Here is an 18787-nt window from a genome sequence, read left to right on the forward strand (position 1 = left end):
CTGACACATTTCTTTTTTTAAGCATAATATTTCTATAAGATTAGTAATAATTTCCTTTGTTGTAGAAACTCAAAGAGAAAGAAACTGCACTGTGGAAAGCAGAACAAAATGTTCTAACAAGGGACAGAGTTATAAATGAACTAAGGCTTCGATTACCTGTAACCGCAGAAAGAGAGAAGATAATAGCTGAGCTAGGTCGAAAAGAAGATGATCCAGAATACCACCATGCCCTGAAAGTTGCCCACCAAACCATTACAAATATGCAAGCAAGACTAAATCAAAAGGAGGAAGTGTTGAAGAAGTATCAGCATCTCCTTGCAAAAGCTAGAGAGGTATATACACTTTTTGTGTTATCTTGTATTATATATATATATTTTAAGAGTTTAAGTTAATTTTTTGCCTAGTCTTTCTTTCAGTGAAGGCATGGCAAAATTCCCATTGACTTCAGTAGGAGCAGAACAGGACCTTCATTATGAATTTCTCATTGCACAAAGTTCAGGTTTTCTTAACCTCTTGTATTTAAAAATTTATTTATGTAAAAAATTTCTGATTGTTCTCCTTTGGAATTTCTTTAATATGAGAGGCCTAGGAAGCAAAGTCTGCAGTGATAGATGCATGAAATTAACCAATAGTATAATTCTACATTTTGGTTGTTTTTCATGCACTTTCCTTGAAAAAAATACAGAATTCTGTGCTGTAGGGGATCATTATGGCCCAGATCATGCAGCAAGCTTGGCATGGGTAGACTGTTGCACAGGTCTCATTGTAGGATTGTGACCTGTGGTTGCAGTCATGAAAACATTTTATTCATTAGCTATATAAGAACTTTAAAAAAATTATTTAAGATGAATTTAAAGTTTGTTAAAGATGCCAGTTTGATGAGGAAATGAGGTGAATAAATAGAGGAGGGAAAAGACCAGAAACGGTGAAGAGAATGACAGTATTAAAGGAGATGGTAGAGAGAACAATCAGGAAAGGCAGGAATAGATTCTTTGGGGAGTATAATAGCATTGAAAACAGTATAAAAAGAAGGCAGAGAGGCAAACATGCTCAAAGCCTTCCTTGAGATTCCATGAGTCTTGTTCCTTAGTCAGACCCACAATCAGTGACTCCTGCATGACCATATCAATTTGTTAAATACTCCTTGGTCTGCCTGACTGAATAAGAAAAGGAGTACTTGTGGCATCTTAGAGACTAACCAATTTATTTGAGCATGAGCTTTCGTGAGCTACAGCTCACTTCATCGGATGCATACCGTGGATACTGCAGCAGACTTTATATACACACAGAGATCATAAAGTCTGCTGCAGTATCCACGGTATGCATCCGATGAAGTGAGCTGTAGCTCACGAAAGCTCATGCTCAAATAAATTGGTTAGTCTCTAAGGTGCCACAAGTACTCCTTTTCTTTTTGCGAATACAGACTAACAAGGCTGTTACTCTGAAACCTGACTGAATAAGGAGTGTCCTATGATTGATGTGCTGCCTATGTACACAACACTAGTGAGAGTACAGAATGTTACAAACTCCAAGCTTTGTCTTGCCGTTTGAGAATTAAAGAAGGGAAAATTGTCTCTTTCTGGGTATTTGCACACTTCCAGAAAAATGTAATACTATGACTTAAATCTGAACATACTGAGAGGCTTAATTTAACATTGCATTCATGTAGTTTTGGTCAGTTACTTTTTTTTTTTCTCTCCTAGAAAAATTTGCCAGGATAATGAAATTACTTTAGCTCCTTAGTGCTTATATTTGCTTGCCAGTGATGGGATTTCCTCAACTCAGATTCTATTTCAAAGACTCAAGTAATTAGCATGGAAAGTTCAGCAGTTCCATGGATTTCTGGAGTATCATGCATGTATACATGAAATAAGAAAATGTGTTCATTTTGTGCTAATAGGAGCAAGAGGAAATCGCAAAGAAACATGAAGACCACCTCCAGGTTCTACATCAGAAGCTAGATTTGCAAGCTGATAATTCACTTAATAAATTCAAACAAACTGCTTTGGTAGGTTTGTTTGGGATGGGGGATTGTTTTGTTCAGTATTGTATATTTGTTTGTATGTTTTGTTTTTTGTAAATTTTGAAAATTATGTTAATCCTCCATACCAGAGGAGCAGTTTTTCAGTTCAAGATAGTATAAACAGGAAGATAAATGAGTAAGACTATCATTACACTATTATTGTATGAAGATGAAATTGAAAGAATTTGAGAAAGATGAGTAAGGAAATAAGGGTCAATCAACACATTTGGTACTTGTGTATATAAGTGCATAATTCAACGTGTCCTATTCTATAGAGAGCCCATGAGGAGGTTGATGTCTTCCATTTTCTCTCTCCTTTTTTAATATTCTACAGGAGCGTTTCTGAAGTTGGGGTCCACGGACCCCTGGGGATCCACAAGGGTATTCCAGGGCATCTGCGGGCCTCACTGCTCAACTCCTCCCCCTTCCTCCCTCCCTCCCTCCCTCCCTCCCTCAACTGCTCCTCTCCCCTCCCCCCCCCAGCAGCTCCTGCACGCCGGGGAACAGCTATTCAGCGACATGCAGGAGGCTCTGGAAAGGAGGAGTGGGGATGGAGCACACTCTGGGGAGGGGAAAGAAAGAGGCAGGGAAGAGGAGGGGCAAGGATGGAGCTGGGAGAGCGAAGAGGTGGGGTGGGGCATTGGGGGAAGGGGTGGAGTGGGGGCGGAGCCTAGGGTGGGGAGCTTGGGGGTCTGTGAAAAGTTTTAAATCAAAATGGGGGCCCTTGGGTTGCTAAAGTTTGAGAACCGCTGTCCTACAGTAAATAAAATAAGCTCCATCCTAATTGAAGGTTTGCTTTTGACACTGTTTCTCAAAGACTGACCACCTATATTTAACCAGTTATATAACTATTCTTCAGATACAGAGACCATTTACCAACGTTCAGTGTGACTAACATATGGGTACAGTGTTGAGTCACATCACTGGTTATAAAATATAGTGTAAATGTTGCTGCTTGGTTATGTTTGGGATCAAATTTAACATAATGAAATAATTGCAGCACTTTGCTGTATAAGATGTAGAATATTTAATATGAATGATTTTTCTGTTTTTATAGGAGTTAATGAAAAAACCTTCTTTATCAGTTCCCACCAACAAACATTTCATTCGTCTGGCTGAGATGGAACAAACAGTAGCAGAACAGGACAACTCTATTGCTTTACTTCTAGGCAGATTAAAGAAAACATCATTTGATTTGGAGAAACAAAAACAACTTACTTTATTAAAAATCAGAGAGTTTGAAAGCATCAAGGCTCAGTAAGTGTTTAGATATACAATTATTACAATTCAGATAATAATTAGATTAGACCAATCAGCTACAAGTCTAAAATTTATTCCTGTGTCATTAAGACCATTTATTGAATTAGAATCACAGAAGATTAGAGTAGGAAGAGACCTCAGGAGATCATCTAGTCCAGCGCTTCTCAACCAGGGATCCATGAGCCCTTTCAGGGGGACTGCGGAGCCCCGGGGCTGAAGCTGGCAGCCCCCCAGCCCCAGCTGGGAGCAGCATGGGGTTGAAGCCAGCAAACCTCTTCCCCCACACCCACAAGCCAGGAGCAGCGGGGGACTGAAGCTGGGAGCCCCAGTGCCCCCACCCCCCACAAGTGTAACTTGAAAATATTTATTTTATGGGTTGTTATCAAGGCTATCATATGAAAATTGTTGTTTAGAATATGTAGTGGTCAATTATAAATGTTGCATTTGTCCCCTTATTGAACACTTCCTTTTTAATTGAATTTTTTGGTGCACTGAACATAGTTTTTTGAACTGTCAAAAATATTTTCTTGTATATCTTAAACAACGTATTGAGCTTGCTATGCAACGGAGATGAAAGTCATGAAAATTTAGCCCAAATGATACGTTTAAGAAAAGGAAATTATCTAATCTTGCGTGCTTTACTCATGTGAGTAGTCCCACTGGTGCTGTGCATTCGATCACTGTTTGGTATTAATTCAGGAAGTGGAACCACAATAATTCTCTAATTTCACTTTTAGTTGATTTTTTTTAATTGGATTATGTAGACACACTTTGTAGAAGGTTTTTGTGATTTCCAGATTTCTGTGTGCTTTTGCCTTTGTAGGCCATTGTATAAGAAAAACTTAGCTGAAATGATCAAAAACATGTAATATTTTTCAGCCTTTTCTATTCCACCTTGAGCTTACTAAATAAAGTACTTCTTGACACTGCTATTTATTACTTTGTTGTACTAGGCTTGAAGAAAAGCATGTAGCTGAAGTGAAAAAAATGAAAGATGAAACAAATGAATTGAGGAACCTGTTATCTGAGATAGAGAAGGAATTGCTGCAAGTAAAAACTGAATTAGAGGCCCAAAAAGAAGCAAATAATAGAGCGCCAACAACTACAATGAAAAACCTAGTGGAAAGGTTGAAGAACCAGTTAGCCTTAAAAGAGAAACAACAGAAAGTAAGTAATTTTAAAATTATTTTATTATTTAGCATCTATCATGAAGACAAGAAGTTGATGTAAAACCAAATAACTATGAAAATTATGTATAGCAAACATTTCCACAGCTTTTTTTCAGAAATGCCACTGTTGGGTTTAACAGATAGACAAAGAATACCTGAAAGATGCCCTTTTATGGAGATTCATTAGGGCTGTGTAGCCTGCTGTAGAAAAAGGACCAGAAAATGACTGAAATTTGGTATAGAATTTAACTGCTCTGTAATTTGTGGAGCCAGATTCACTGATATACTTAAGCTGCTTTGTGCTACTCTGGCGATGCAAAACAGCCTTAAACTTAGTTTAACTAGCCAACTAAGCTGCATTTATAGTGATTTTTGTGTTGCCAGAGTATTGTAAAGCAGTCAGAGCATACCAGTGAATCTGGCTTATCATTGTAAATCATATGGAAACAGACCAAAAGATTATATGAATTGTGCTGTTAGTATGGAATACAGATGGGTAATTTAACATAAAAGGTAGTAAAATTTAATTCCCTTTAGCAATTTTTTAACATTCATTTTCAGCAACTTGCTTACTTACCAAACGAATTTGTTGATATTTTCAGGCTTTGAGTAAAGCGCTTTTGGAGCTCCGAGCAGAAATGACTGCTAATGCTGAACAGCAGATTATTTCTGTAGCATCACAAAAAGAGGCATACATGAATGTTCAGCAGATTGTTGACAAACAAACAAAGGAGCTCACGGTAAGCACTAATTAACCTCCTTATACTGTGTTCTACATTGTATTCTTATTTAAAAAGAGAACACAATGTTTATAATTTCATTTTGAGCATTATAATAATGAATGTTGTACTGTTATGAGGTTTGACACCACTCGCAGTGAAGTCAATGACAGTCTTTCTGTTGACTTTTTTGGCAGTTGGGTTGGGCCCACTGTGTACATTTGTTTTTAAATATTAAAACAAATAATCAAATGAAATGTATAAGTACATGCAGTACTGCTATTTAGCCTACATTTTTTCTTCAGAATTTTAGAATTTACGCACAGAACACTTGCACCAGGCTTAAACATGATATATAAAGGTTCAATCTAAGGCAGCTTTTTTTTTTAACACAGAAAATAAATTTGGTTTTGCCATGTAAAAAAAAAGACACCCCAAAAGTTGATTATTTTGATTTTGTTTTACTTATTTAAATTTAAACTTAAAAATGTTTTTCAGACTGACTTTTTGCTACTTAAACATATCAACAGATTTATAGGAATTTACAAATTATCTTCTAAGTGATTATTTAAACATATTTTACTTTACTTTACAGATTACTTAAATATAGTTGACAATATATGAAATAACTGATTTGAGAAATGTCTGTGGAATCCAGGAAATATACCTGCTTAACCTCAATATGTTTTAATTAGTTGGCAACCCTGAATAACACTTTTTTAAATTTATTTTTATAGATTCATATAGAGGAATTAAATGAGCAACTTACAAAATTCAAAGATGCCCTTAAAGTAAGTAAAACTAGAGAGCGTTCTTTATTAGATGAGATGGATGATTTAAATCAAGAACTTCAAAAAAAGCAAAAAGCCATTACTAAAGGGCTAAGAGAAAAAGAAGAAATGGAAAATGAAAATGAAGAACTGCAAAAGCGGATAAAAAGACTAACAAACAGCATTCAGGTGAGCTTAGTTTTTATTAGTGTAAAAATCTAGGGATTCAGTCAAATATTCTCTAATGGCTGTAATGTTTTTGGAAGACTGAATATGATTATCAAGCAGAGGGACCAATACATGGTGAGGAGAATTTTGAGATTGGAGGCAGCAGATACCAGACAGTGTAGTGGGGGTGCCACCTAGCTATTGGCTGGCATCCTCTGTTGCAGATGTCAAATGTGGGTAAGAGGCTGAAAGAGACCAGCTCCCTGAGGTAAAGATGAATGAAAGACCCAGGAGATGGCTTGTAGAACTCACAGCCTGTACGAAGAAGGGGAGACCTTAAGTTTTTGCAAACTGAGGGGACTCTCCTTTCGTCTCGCTGTAGGAGGTCAAGAAGATTCAAAGGTGAGCTAAAACCGAGGTATATAGGCTGAAAAGGTCCAACCCTAGGTATTAGTTATATGGTAATGAGATCATTTAATACCATACTAGACCCAAGTAAATGCTTTGTGGTTTTCTGAGAGGGTTTAGCTTCAACTTCCAGTTACAGTTAATTAAAAATTAACAAAGTTGCAGTCCGCTTTAAATATTTCCCTTTGTCTTTGTTTTGTTTTTGTACGTGCCCTGGTCAATCCACAACTTCAATTACGTATTCCCTCCATGGACATACTGTTTTTCTAGGACCTGACATTTTATTTACTCTCTTCTATTCTCCTCTTCTCAATACAAGCTATATGTAGTAGATCATTTTTTGCTACTGGTAATGCAGTTCCCAGCAGTCTCCAGTTGGATTCCTCTCATAAATTTAAGCAGAAAGTACTAGTACTAGTTTATTTTTGTCAAATGACCATGGTCTTAAAATGTTTAAAAAGTCTGTATATTGTCTGTGCTCTGTAGAAAAATAGTTCTAAGTAACAGTTTTTCTGTCTAAGTATCCATTCTTTTTTCATTTCTAAATTTGCAAGTAGAGATTTCACATGCTATTAAATTCTCAGGTATGTGTCCTTTAATCCAGTGGTTCTCAAAGCCTGTCTACCACTTGTTAAGGGAAAGCCCCTGGCGCGCCGCACCAGTTTGTTTACCTGCCACGTCCGCAGGTTCAGCCGATCGCGGCTCCCACTGGCCGCGGTTCGCAGCTCCAGGCCAATCGGGGCTGCAGGAAGGGTGGCCAGCACATCCCTTGGCCCACGCCACTTGCCACAGCCCCCATTGGCCTGTAGCAGCGAACCGTGGCCAGCGAGAGCCGTGATCGGCCGAACCTGCGGACACGGCAGGTAAACAAACCAGTATGGCGCGCCAGGGGCTTTTCCTGAACAAGCGGCGGACCAGCTTTGAGAACCACTGCTTTAAACCAAGTTGTGTGAACTTATCTGTTTCAAAAGAGTCATAGTAATTTACAGCAATTTAATACCTAACCCTTATTAAATTTAAAACAGCAATAGTTAAACATTTTTTGAGTCCATTACTCATGACAGAATACGAAGTAACAATCTAACACTTAAATAGTAGTTGTAATCTTTAAAGAGACACTTTATAACCTAAATTGTACCATTTGTTCGAAGCACTTCTGTTAAAATGAATAAATTAGTCAATATTTAGTTTCTATATTTATCCCAGTGGGGAAAAAAGTAGGAAAGTATCTAAATGGTGATCATTAAGCTGTAAAGATAATCATAATTTTTCAGAGCAAAGCTGATGAACAAAAATGTATTGATGAACTTCAGAAAAAGATTAAAAAGCTTGAAAGTGAAGTTGAAAAGAGTGAGGAGGTAGAAAAGAAAAGTTTAAAAGAAGACAAGGTATGTGACGAAGCATCATTTAATTTGTGGTATTGAAAGGGACACCATCAACTTGAAATCTACCCAGTTTAAGAAAAACAACAAATCAGAAGTGGCTTCAGAAATTTCACCTGCTCCTGATTCCCCTTACCAATTTTTCTGATGTTATAATCACATATTCCTATATTTTATTAATATTTTCCCTTCCCTTCTTGCTGAATACAAAATCTGTACAAAAAAATTAGGAAACTGACTCGACTGTACAAGATAACAGTAACTAACTGCATATAAAGTGTTGTCGAATTCATAAAGTAAAGAAACTGAAAAACAATTTCTTTCAATGGTAGCAGCCTATGGTGTTGCTTGTAACTATAGCAGTTTAAAAGCATTTTGAGACAAAAAATTGATTATTTTTTTTTTTTAAATGGATGGTGTCCCTTCAAAAAGATACATTTCCTAATGGATATCTCTGCAGATGATAGATTCTGACTGGCGAAGGAAGAGTTTGTTCAGTCTCTTGTTTGTTTTCTGCTGTTATGGTAGCAGATTAGTGTCTTGTCTTGGTACCTAGTAAAGCAGACTGGAGCAAAATACATGTTTTGTTCTCAAACTGCATTCAGTGTCATTTTAAATATTCAAGATGATTTTAAGCAAGAGCTTACAATTCCCATTAGATAAGTTTGAGGCACTGTACGTAAATTGCTAGTGTTTGAGATGTATTTTTGTCTTGTACTATGGATGTGTGTGTGTGTGTATATATAAAATAAAACAAATGTGTATATATATATATATACACATTTGTTTTATTTTAATTTCCATAGCATTAATGTATTTGTAAATGTTCTACATACGTATGTATGGAATTAAAAATAACAAATACACTTAGACCCTGGTCCTGCAACTAAGTCCATGCAGCTAGATCCCTACTCTCAAATGGAATTCCATTGAATTCAGCGAGACTGTCTGTATATAAGTTTCAGGGTGGTAACCTTGTTAGTCTGTATCAGCAAAAACAAGTACTCCTCGTTGTTTTTTGTCTGTATGTAGTTCCTTGTATCCATGCCGTGGCCCATTGACTTGAGTGGGAGTTTCTTAAGGAGTAAGGGTGTGCCTATGCAGAGCAGATATTTATGTATGTTACGTATTGGTTCTGCAGACTGAATCTTGGGTATAAAACCACTTTGAGTTCTTACAATTATTTCTCTTTTGCCAGCCTCATGGTAAAGAATGTTTTTAGTTCTTGAAATTACTTATACATGTTTGTAGCGAGAGGATTATTAATCAGTGGAAGAATAAATTTCCAACAAGTAATTGAAGTGGTTGATCCAAACTAATGCAAATTATACCTAACTTTTCTAGACATTTTATGCTGTTTGATATTATTCAACATCACTTTCCGATTCAGTCTTGGTGGCCAATTCTGCAATGACATATGCACATCACATGCACACGTTTCCGCAGGATTGGAACGTTGGTCATAACTTTGAATTTTGCAGGGGGTAGGGGCTTTATCATAGGGGATCACTGTTTCAGTTGCTAAATAACCACTTACACTCCTGACTCCACAGTTAAGGTTTCAGGATTTTGTTTCTCACTATGAAATCTGATTCACTGAATCCAGTTCACTGATTTTCAAAAGACATGCTCCAGGTAATCACTTTGATCTTTTTTGTGCTAGGACAGCTATCCACCAACTCTCAACATTGCACAGCTGGGATCTCATGACCCAAATAAAATACTAAATCCTATTAAATGCTAGGAAAAATAATCAACCCCCACCCCCCTGTTTTCTTCTGAATCAGATCCCAATTTGTTTTTGTAGGTAACAGTAAAAGTTTAAAGTGGATGTGGAAAAGAAAGGAGAGAGGATCACCTAAGGGAGGTGAGGGACTCCAGGACAAAAAACTTCATTGCCACCTGTAAAAAAAAACTTTAGCTTAGCTTTTTCAATAACCATTTGTCATAAAATCTTACCTCATTTTCTGTTATAAAAACTGAATTGGGACTATTAAATAGAAATTCATTTTTCTATGACAGAAAGTGAGTTTAAAATCACCACTGGACCAGCAACTATGTTACTGCAGGGGTGTCTGAGCTCTTGGTGAGTTGGAGGAGGAAAGAGAGGTCTGCTGTAGATATTATAATTAGAACAGAATAACATCATGATCTTTTCTCCTGTCTTCCATTAACTTGTTTCAAAGTGGGAGAATATATTGTGTAAGCATCCCTAACTTTGGATCTCATAAAAATGTTTCAGTCCTTCCTTGTAAAGTGAATGTTTAATTTTACAGAACGATTCTCTGGTAGCATTCAGATGTACCAGATTGTGCATCAGATTTCATAACACGCAGTATATGCACCAATCACCTCCTAATAATTGCTATATTTAAACATCTATTTTTGTTTAAAATTTTTAAACAGGAACTTTTAATCAAATAGTGCTAGTCTAACTTGTTTCTTGTTCTGTGGTGTTAAACTAGACCAAAAGGAAATGTTACTTCTTTTTGAATGTTTTACAGAGCTCTAGAGAAGAAATAGCTAGGTGGGAAGAGGGTAAAAAATGGCAAGCCAGAATGGAAGGGATGCGGAACAAACTAAAAGAAAAGGAGAAGGAAATGGACGCTTTAACAAAACAGTTCAGTACATTAAAGGAACTTTATTCCAAGTGAGTTGATTTTAATTAGACATATTTCTAAACTGATGATAAAAATAAAGAAAACTTGGTTTGTTGGTTACAAAAATATTGTAACAGTTTTATTATATTAAAAAATATAATTTACAATTTACATTCCTGTTGAGACTACAAGGGGTAGCTTATTTTTAAGCAGCAAGCTGCCTTTATGTTTCTAGCTATTCTAGTATCCTGTTTTCTGTAGGAGCTGACATTATTTTACTAATTAAATTAGTTTTGCTCAAAGACTGTTTCTAAGTTCTCTATTAATAATTAGGGCTGTCAAGCAATTAAAAAAATTAATCACAATTAATTGCACTGTTAATAGAATACCATTTTAAAATATTTTTGGATGTTTTCCACATTTTCAAATATATTGATTTCAATTACAATACGGAATACTAAGTGTACAGTGCTCACTTTATATTTATTTTTGTTTACAAGTATTTGCACTGTATAAAAACAAAAGAAATAGTATTCTTTAGTTCACCTAATACAAGTACTGTAGTGCAGTCTCTTTATCGTGAAATTTGAACTTACAAATGTAGAATTATGTTAAAAAAACAACCTGCATTCAAAAATAAAACAATGTAAAATTTTAGAGCTTGCAAGTTCTTGTTCAGTCAATCGCTCAGACAAACAAGTTTGTTTACATTTGCAGGACATAATGCTGCCCGCTTCTTGTTTACGATGTCACCTGAAAGTGAGAACAGGCATTTTCATGGCACTGTTGTAGCCGGCATCGCAAGATATTTACATGGCAGATGCACTGAAGATTCATATGTCCCTCATGCTTCAACCGCCATTCCAGGGGACATGTATCCATGCTGGGTGACTGGTTCTGCTTGATAACAATCCAAAGCAGTTGTCATAAATATAAAGGGAAGGGTAAACACCTTACTTTTAATTGAAGAGAAAGTAAAAGAATCACCTCTGTAAAATCTGGATGGTAAATACCTTACAGGGTAATCAGATTCAAAACATAGAGAATCCCTCTAGGCAAAACCTTAAGTTACAAAAAGACACAAAAACAGTAATATACATTCTATTCAGCACAACTTATTTTATCAGCCATTTAAACAAAACAGAATCTAACACATATCTAACTAGATTACTTACTAAGTTCTAAGACTCCATTTCTTTTCTGTTCCTGGCAAAAAACAACAGAGAGAGAGAGAGAGAGAGAACCTTTGTTTCCCTCCCCACCCCCAACTTTGAAAGTATCTTGTCTCCTCATTCGTCATTTTGGTCAGGTGCCAGTGAGGTTATCCTGTCTTCTTAACCTTTTACAGGTGAAAGGTTTTTCCTCTGGCCAGGAGGGATTTTAAAGGTGTTTACCCTTCCCTTTATATTTATGACAGCAGTGCAGACAGATACCTGTTCATTTTCATTATCTGAGTCAGATGCCACCAGCAGAAGGTTGATTTTCTTTTTTGGTGGTTTGGGTTCTGTAGTTTCCTCATCGGAGTGTTGCTCTTTTAAGACTTCTGAAAGCATGCTCCACGCCTTGTCCCTCTCAGATTTTGGAAGTCACTTCAGATTCTTAAACCTTGGGTCAAGTGCTGTAGCTATCTTTAGAAATCTCACATTGGTAACTCCGAAGCATGAAGGGGCACACGAATGTTCAGCGTATCTGGCACGTAAATACCTTGCAGTGTTGGATACAGCAGTGCCATGCAAATGCCTGTTCTCACTTTCTGGTGACACTGTAATAAGAAGAGGACAGCATTATCTCCTATGTTTGTCTTAGTGATTGGTGGAACAAGAAGTAGGACTGAGTGGACTTGTAGGCCCTGAAGTTTTACATTGTTTTGTTTTTGCATGCAGTTATGTAACAAAAAAAATCTACATTTGTAAGTTGCACTTTCACAACAAAGAGATTGCACTACAGTACTTGTATGAGGTGAAATGAGAAATACTATTTCTTTTATCATTTTTACAGTGAAAATATTTGTAATAAAAATAGTATACACTTTGATTTCAATTACAACACAGAATACAATATATATGAAAATGTAGAAAAACATCCAAGATATTTAATAAATTTCAGTTGGTATTCTATTGTTTAATAGCGCAATTAAAACTGTGATTAATCACTATTATTTTTTTTAATTGTGATGAATGTTTTTGAGTTAATCGTGTGAGTTAACTGTGATTAATCGACAGCCCTATTAATAATTTGTTTTTAGCACAGTCAAAGAAGCACCAGCTGCAGGTGAGGACAGACTTTTCTTACGTTTAGTTTCATCAGACTGCTAGAATTAGCAGCTGTGTTAATCTGCAGTGTTCTGACACCTCCAGCATTGTGATGACCAAGACTTTTTCAGCAAAACTCCAGAAAAGATGTGTTTATTTCATTTAACCATGTTTTCAATGTAGTCACAGAAAAATTTTCACTGACCTAGAATTCAAGAGATTAAAAGTAACAAAAGAATAACAAGAATTATATAAATTTGTAAATTCCTTTCACTAGCTGTGCTTTACTTAGGCTTTCTGTTTTTGTAAAGGGTTACATAAATATAAAATATTAATGAATGCTTAAGCAAAACCTGCAAGTGATTTGTGAAATGTACAATATTCACTCAATATTCTTTTATGAGAAACTAGAAAAATGTCCATTTTTAAGGTCATTTATATCAAGAAACGTTCAATGAGCAATTGGATTGCAGGTCTAGAATCTTTCGAATGAAATACTGTTCACTTTCAGATGAAGCAGATTGGTAAACAAATGTACCAAGATTTTAGTAAAAACAAATTGAATGTTGCAGAGCTGATAAAGAGAAAATTGCTTTACAAAAGAAACTCAAGACCAGCAGTATTACTGTTGACCATGTTGTGGGAGTGCGGGCGTCAGAGTCAGAGAAAGAGCTGGAAGAACTAAGAAAACGGAATATAGACTTAGAAAATGAAATTGCTCATATGAGGTAAGAGTTGTTTCAAAAGGAGAGACCCCATTTGGAAAGCTTACAATTTTTCCCCTTAAATACATTTTGGGTTTATTCTTCAAGGAATTAATTCACAGAAGCTGGCTCCCTGTGCATAAAAGTGAAAACACAGTTGTCGTTAGTTCAACTATAACACCTTAGCTCTAGTTTTTTTTCTCTCAAGTTTTGGAAACCTGTTACATTTTCAGTGTATATGCATAATGCACCATTATTGGTAACAGAAATTTCACATAAACATCAAGAGAAAATAGACTCTTAGGACTTCTTAAGGCTGAATACTATGCCAAATTCCTGGATTATGGTGTTTATTTAATTCAGTTTATATAAATAAAATTGATTTAGTATAGCTACATTTATCTAACACAAGATAGTAAAATCTTCAGTCTAGGAAAGCAGAAGTCCATACTTGATTTACATTAAAGGATGCTTTCCTGCATTAATAACAAACGTTCACTTCTTTATTTTTGATACAGAACACAACAAGCTCTCCCACGAGATTCTGTGGTAGAAGAGTTACATTTAAAAAATCAATATTTGCAGGAAAAGCTTCATGCATTGGAGAGACAGTTTTCAAGAGACACATTTTCAAGACCTTCGGTAAGCAACCAACTTTGTTATTACCCAAATTGAAAATTGAATGCATCTCCTGCTCAAGGACATATTTATCATCCATCTATTATTCTGTAGTATTTGGTCCATTTTATTTTAGGTTGCAATCATCCAATACAGCATCTGAAAAAATTAACTTTTTTCTCCTTTATTAACCTATGGCAATAATGTTTAGCATTTTTTTTTTAAATTCTAAGAACTAAAATGTGTTACTGTTTTTCATAAACGTTATGTGGTTAGAAGGAAGAAAGATGTGCTTAGTGCTATAAACAGAGAGGACAGACACTCTCTACCTCAGAGGTCTTAGAGTCTAAAAGACATATAAAGGCAAGACACACTGGGAGACTCAGAAGAAGGTCTTGGCTTAGTGTAGGGGTGTTTTTTTTTTCCCCCTTTCATTATTTATTACCTAGCATTGGCTAGTGTTTGGAACCTCACAGAAATGCTTGTTTAGGAGGGATTTCCTTTTGAATAGAACAGGGAACTGGCACAATAAGATGGAGGACAGTTTAGGGCACAGCATGGAAGAAGATACAAAGCTGGCTGTGGCTGTTGGAAATAAATGATTCTTCTTTGAATGTGTATCAGTGTGGATCCCACTGTTCGTGTGCGTGCACCTCATGCGCAAGATCAGATTTTTTTTTTTTAATAGCAATGTCTGCCAGGGCTGTACATGTGCCCTGTGCTTCCTTGTAAGGGCATAAAGGGCGGAGTGGCTGCAGCCCTCCCTCTGTTGGGCTTGCACCTGAAGAGGAGCACCCCTACGGACATGTCTTGAAGAATTCCAGCTATTGCACAAGATGAGTAACCTCTCCTTACAGGTAAAATTAAAAACAAAAAACACAATCTGTAGTCTATACTTATTAACAAGTTACTTTCTAACCTGTCTAAATAAGGTATTTCGCATCCAATGGTCAGTCTTTCAGTCTTGTCCAGCCCATAAAGCTGGGATTCACCGTTCATAAGACCTCTGCTTCCTGATGTCAGTTTTCTCCTATAATGGATAACCGCTAGGGCCGTTTCTCCCGTTCTTTTACAGTAGGCGCTTGTCTCTTAGCCAAGAGGGCCCCCTCTTCTCAGAACTCTCTCGGGGTTCATTTGTCTTTGCAAATCTCCAGCCTTCATCTAGTCCTGACAGTAACCATAGGCTGTCTCCATGAATGTTCATTTTTATTATATTGCTTGAGTCTGCTGTCAGACTCCCACTCCTCAGGTGATAGGTTTCACTCACAACAGATTTGGAACACAATATCCTACAGGTTATATCACTCTAAAATTGTTTACCATACAAACATCTTGTAATAAACACAACAGTCAGGTAGTTCTTTGCTTTCGGCAGAGACCACACAAGACCCCTGTCTGTGTAATATCAAGAAAATGGTTGGACACAGATGTAATGCACCTGACAGCGCATGCTTGGGCATGTCTGTGACACACTGACCACGCATAAACAAGAGTATTTTTAGTATTTAGGATAGAGAAGAAGCTCCAGCTCTTTTAAATGTTCTGCAAATAGAAATAGCACTATTGTTAACACCCTAAATGTGTAGGGAGAAGACAAGGAGTCAACGATTATCCAGCTTTGTGAGACTGAGAGACTGGGAGGATGCTGTGTTGTCCACAGCATGGAAAATTGGAGAGGAGATAATGAGCTTGGTTTTGGCTACACGGTCTCTTACACACATGGTTCTCTGTATTCCTAATGTCAAATTATCTGATTCTTATTAAACCTGCCACAAGTGGACATGATGTTATATATAGGTGTGCTGTCTTATTGCTTTTACTGTCTACCTCTTTTCTTTTCATGCTTTATTACTCTTTTCTTCTGCTTCAAACAGAGCGCTGCATATGACACAGCTGCATTGATTAATTCCTCTTTTGCTAACAATGTCAGTAAATACAAGCATTTGAAATATCCATGGAAGAAAACTGCTTCAACTAAGGGCAAAGTAAAACACCAACCCACTATTAGTATTACAGGTGGCAATGGAATAGATGAGGGTGCAAACATTACTGATCAATGCCATCAGGCTGCTGAAGATGCAATTACTGAATTAACTCCAGAACAGGAACCTGAACATTATGAAAAACATGCGAATTCAAATAATTCTAGGGTAGGATCAAAAGGCAAAAGGAGTAGCTCTCTGAAAACTGAAGCGGATGACGAGGGTATCAGTGATGACCAAGAAAATGTAACAGGCCCTGAAGAGGGTGAAGTTAATGAAGAACATGATGGAGAGAAAGAAGGGAAGCAAAAAGTATGCAAGCAATCAACTAATAACAATGAAGGAAGTAGAGCAGAATCTTGTGCTGATGCAATGAGCTGCAATCAGTCTGATTCAGGGGAGCCTTCTAATCAACCTAATGGTTATGAGCCAGAAAATTTAAAAATTAATAATGGAGTGGATAAACACACTGAAGAAGATACAAGTGGAAATCACCAACCTGATACAGAGGGGACTGAACAAACCCCAGGACTTTGTGAAATGCCCCAGGTTTGGCACTATAGCAGTTCTTTAATCCTTCATTTCCCTATTAGCTGCATTGTTTGTATGTATAAATTATATAGACTAAAATGTTTATTGTAGAATAGTTTGTTTCCTGGTACGTATTTAGTTTTTTTATTATCTTCCTGCTTTGTGCTTCTTTAGCAGTGTGTGTTGTGACAATATCTTTTATATTTATTAGAGAGAATATATTTTACTAGTGAGGCAGTTACTTTATTCCCCCATGTTTTTATTGGTGATACTTAATTCTAATTATTTGTGAAATTATCAGAGTTTCTTTATTTTATTTTTGCAGGTTTCTATTTTTATTTTATATTTATTTCAAGGGAGACCATCCTTAGTTTTTACTGCCTTATCTCTACTCATGTTGTAATCTTGTGAGAGTAAGATCCTTGCACATATTTGCAGAATGGGGCCAAATGTGGAGTTTTTTGTTTCCTTGTTCAGATTTTTTTAGGTATTTTTTTTGTTTTTTTTAATCCAAGCAGTTTGATCCTGTTGAAAAAGAGAAAAGGTTCTTGGGATTTTTCTTTTTCTTCTGAGACTAACTTCGCATAAATTATACTAACAGAGTCTCTTGGCTAGTGACAATTTATAGCTGATTCAAAGTTGAGTCTCTGTAAAAGTATACAAGAAATAATTACATGTATCTTTTATTAATTATTGCATTTGTTCATCTTACTCAGTGCTCAAATTCTGTGGTAATGAATTTGATACAAAATACCTAGATGGATAGTTACAGTACGGTCTAGTAGTCACAGCAGTGAACTGGTACTCAAAGGACCTGGCTTCTATTCCTGGCTCTGCCACTGATGCTCTGGGTGACCTTGGGCAAATCACTTCACCTCTGTGTCTGTTTCCCCTTTGTGAAAATACGGATAATAATGCTTGCCTCCTTTATTAAGATCAATAGATGAAAAGTGATGTATAAAAGCTAGGTATTACTAGGGACCAGATTCAGATACCCTTTTCCTGTTGAGATACACTTGAGTCTGAATGATCTGACTTCAGTGGGGGACTGATTATAGTGTGAAGTGCTATCAGTGTGACTAAATGTATCAGAAGGTGGCTCTAAAATAGATGCTATTCACAAGTACAGTAACCCTGTTTAGAACCCTGGAATTTTTTCACTTACTAGATTTTGAGATTTCAAAAATCAGTGTTTATTTTTGCTGAACAGAAGTTTATACTGTTTTATACCTTCACTTCACTTAATTAAAGCAAATTTTTAAAATGTTCATAAAGGAATTAAAGGAAGAAGTTGAGTCAAAGGTCCACATTAGCTTTCTCTATCTGCTTTTTTAACTTTAATGTGGTAAAAAAATACTGAAGGGTGAACTCTATAAGAAGGTATCTTGCTGTATAAACACTTTGTTTCAATATGGAATGTAATGTTATTGCCCAGATTATTGATCTTTATCCAGTGTAACTAATGTAAGGATTAATACCTCAACATTTAATAATATTTTATTCTGTTCCTTCCCTTTCTTAAGACGTCAGGAATAGGATCAGATGATCAGTGTCAAAGACAACAGGAGCTTCAGAAAGAAAATTTGAGATTATCATCTGAAAATGTTGAACTAAGATTCCAGCTAGAGCAGGCTAATAAAGATCTGCCAAGATTAAAGGTATTTTTTTAGCATATAACACATTTTAAAGGCTCATTGAGAATGTAAATGTACATTTAAAAAAAACCAAACTTCTGTGAACTCTGTTGTACTAATACATATTCCATACATACTATATACATTTGATGTAAATATATAGAAAACCAAATACACTGGGGGCAGATTTCAGAAGCCACCTGTAAGGCCTAGTCTTTCAAGTAAACATATCTACTTATAGCTGTGGACTCCAAAGCCCCTGTCCTGCAATAAGTACCATAAGGGTAGAACCCTGCAGCCTCAGAGAGGCACTTGAAAGTCAATGGAGTTGTGCATGTGCAGAGTCCTGCCCATTGTAGGGACCTAAATATGTACCTGCAGTTTATCATATGTAAATGTTTGAAAATTTTAAAAATTAATCATTAAATGTGCCTGGGTAAGAGGTCCCTTTTAAATTTGTCCCTTTATGTTATAAATTATGGAGTGGTATAGTCGCTGTTCTATAGTGTAGTTGAAGCCAGCTTCCCATTACAGTCCCTGTTTTCAAACTGGCCCTTTCCCAACTTC

The 18787-nt window shown here is 36.2% G+C and overlaps 1 protein-coding gene across 2 annotated transcripts in view; it reads left to right on the plus strand.

Moving 5' to 3' along the window:
* Positions 1–18787, plus strand: part of CEP290 (centrosomal protein 290) — a 121891-nt gene that overhangs the window by 91226 nt on the left and 11878 nt on the right. For both annotated transcript variants that reach the window (XM_084640647.1, XM_084640648.1), the window contains 11 exons: positions 66–332; positions 1901–2008; positions 3081–3280; positions 4237–4450; positions 5055–5192; positions 5909–6130; positions 7792–7905; positions 10404–10549; positions 13324–13479; positions 13974–14097; positions 18110–18244. In XM_084640647.1, coding sequence (XP_084496773.1) covers positions 66–332; positions 1901–2008; positions 3081–3280; positions 4237–4450; positions 5055–5192; positions 5909–6130; positions 7792–7905; positions 10404–10549; positions 13324–13479; positions 13974–14097; positions 18110–18244 — 1824 coding nt within the window. The remainder of the gene's footprint in view (positions 1–65; positions 333–1900; positions 2009–3080; positions 3281–4236; positions 4451–5054; positions 5193–5908; positions 6131–7791; positions 7906–10403; positions 10550–13323; positions 13480–13973; positions 14098–18109; positions 18245–18787) is intronic.

The sequence above is a fragment of the Lepidochelys olivacea genome (assembly GCF_965140295.1).
Source record: "Lepidochelys olivacea isolate rLepOli2 genome assembly, chromosome: 1".
In the NCBI taxonomy this organism is placed as follows: Eukaryota; Metazoa; Chordata; order Testudines; family Cheloniidae; genus Lepidochelys; species Lepidochelys olivacea.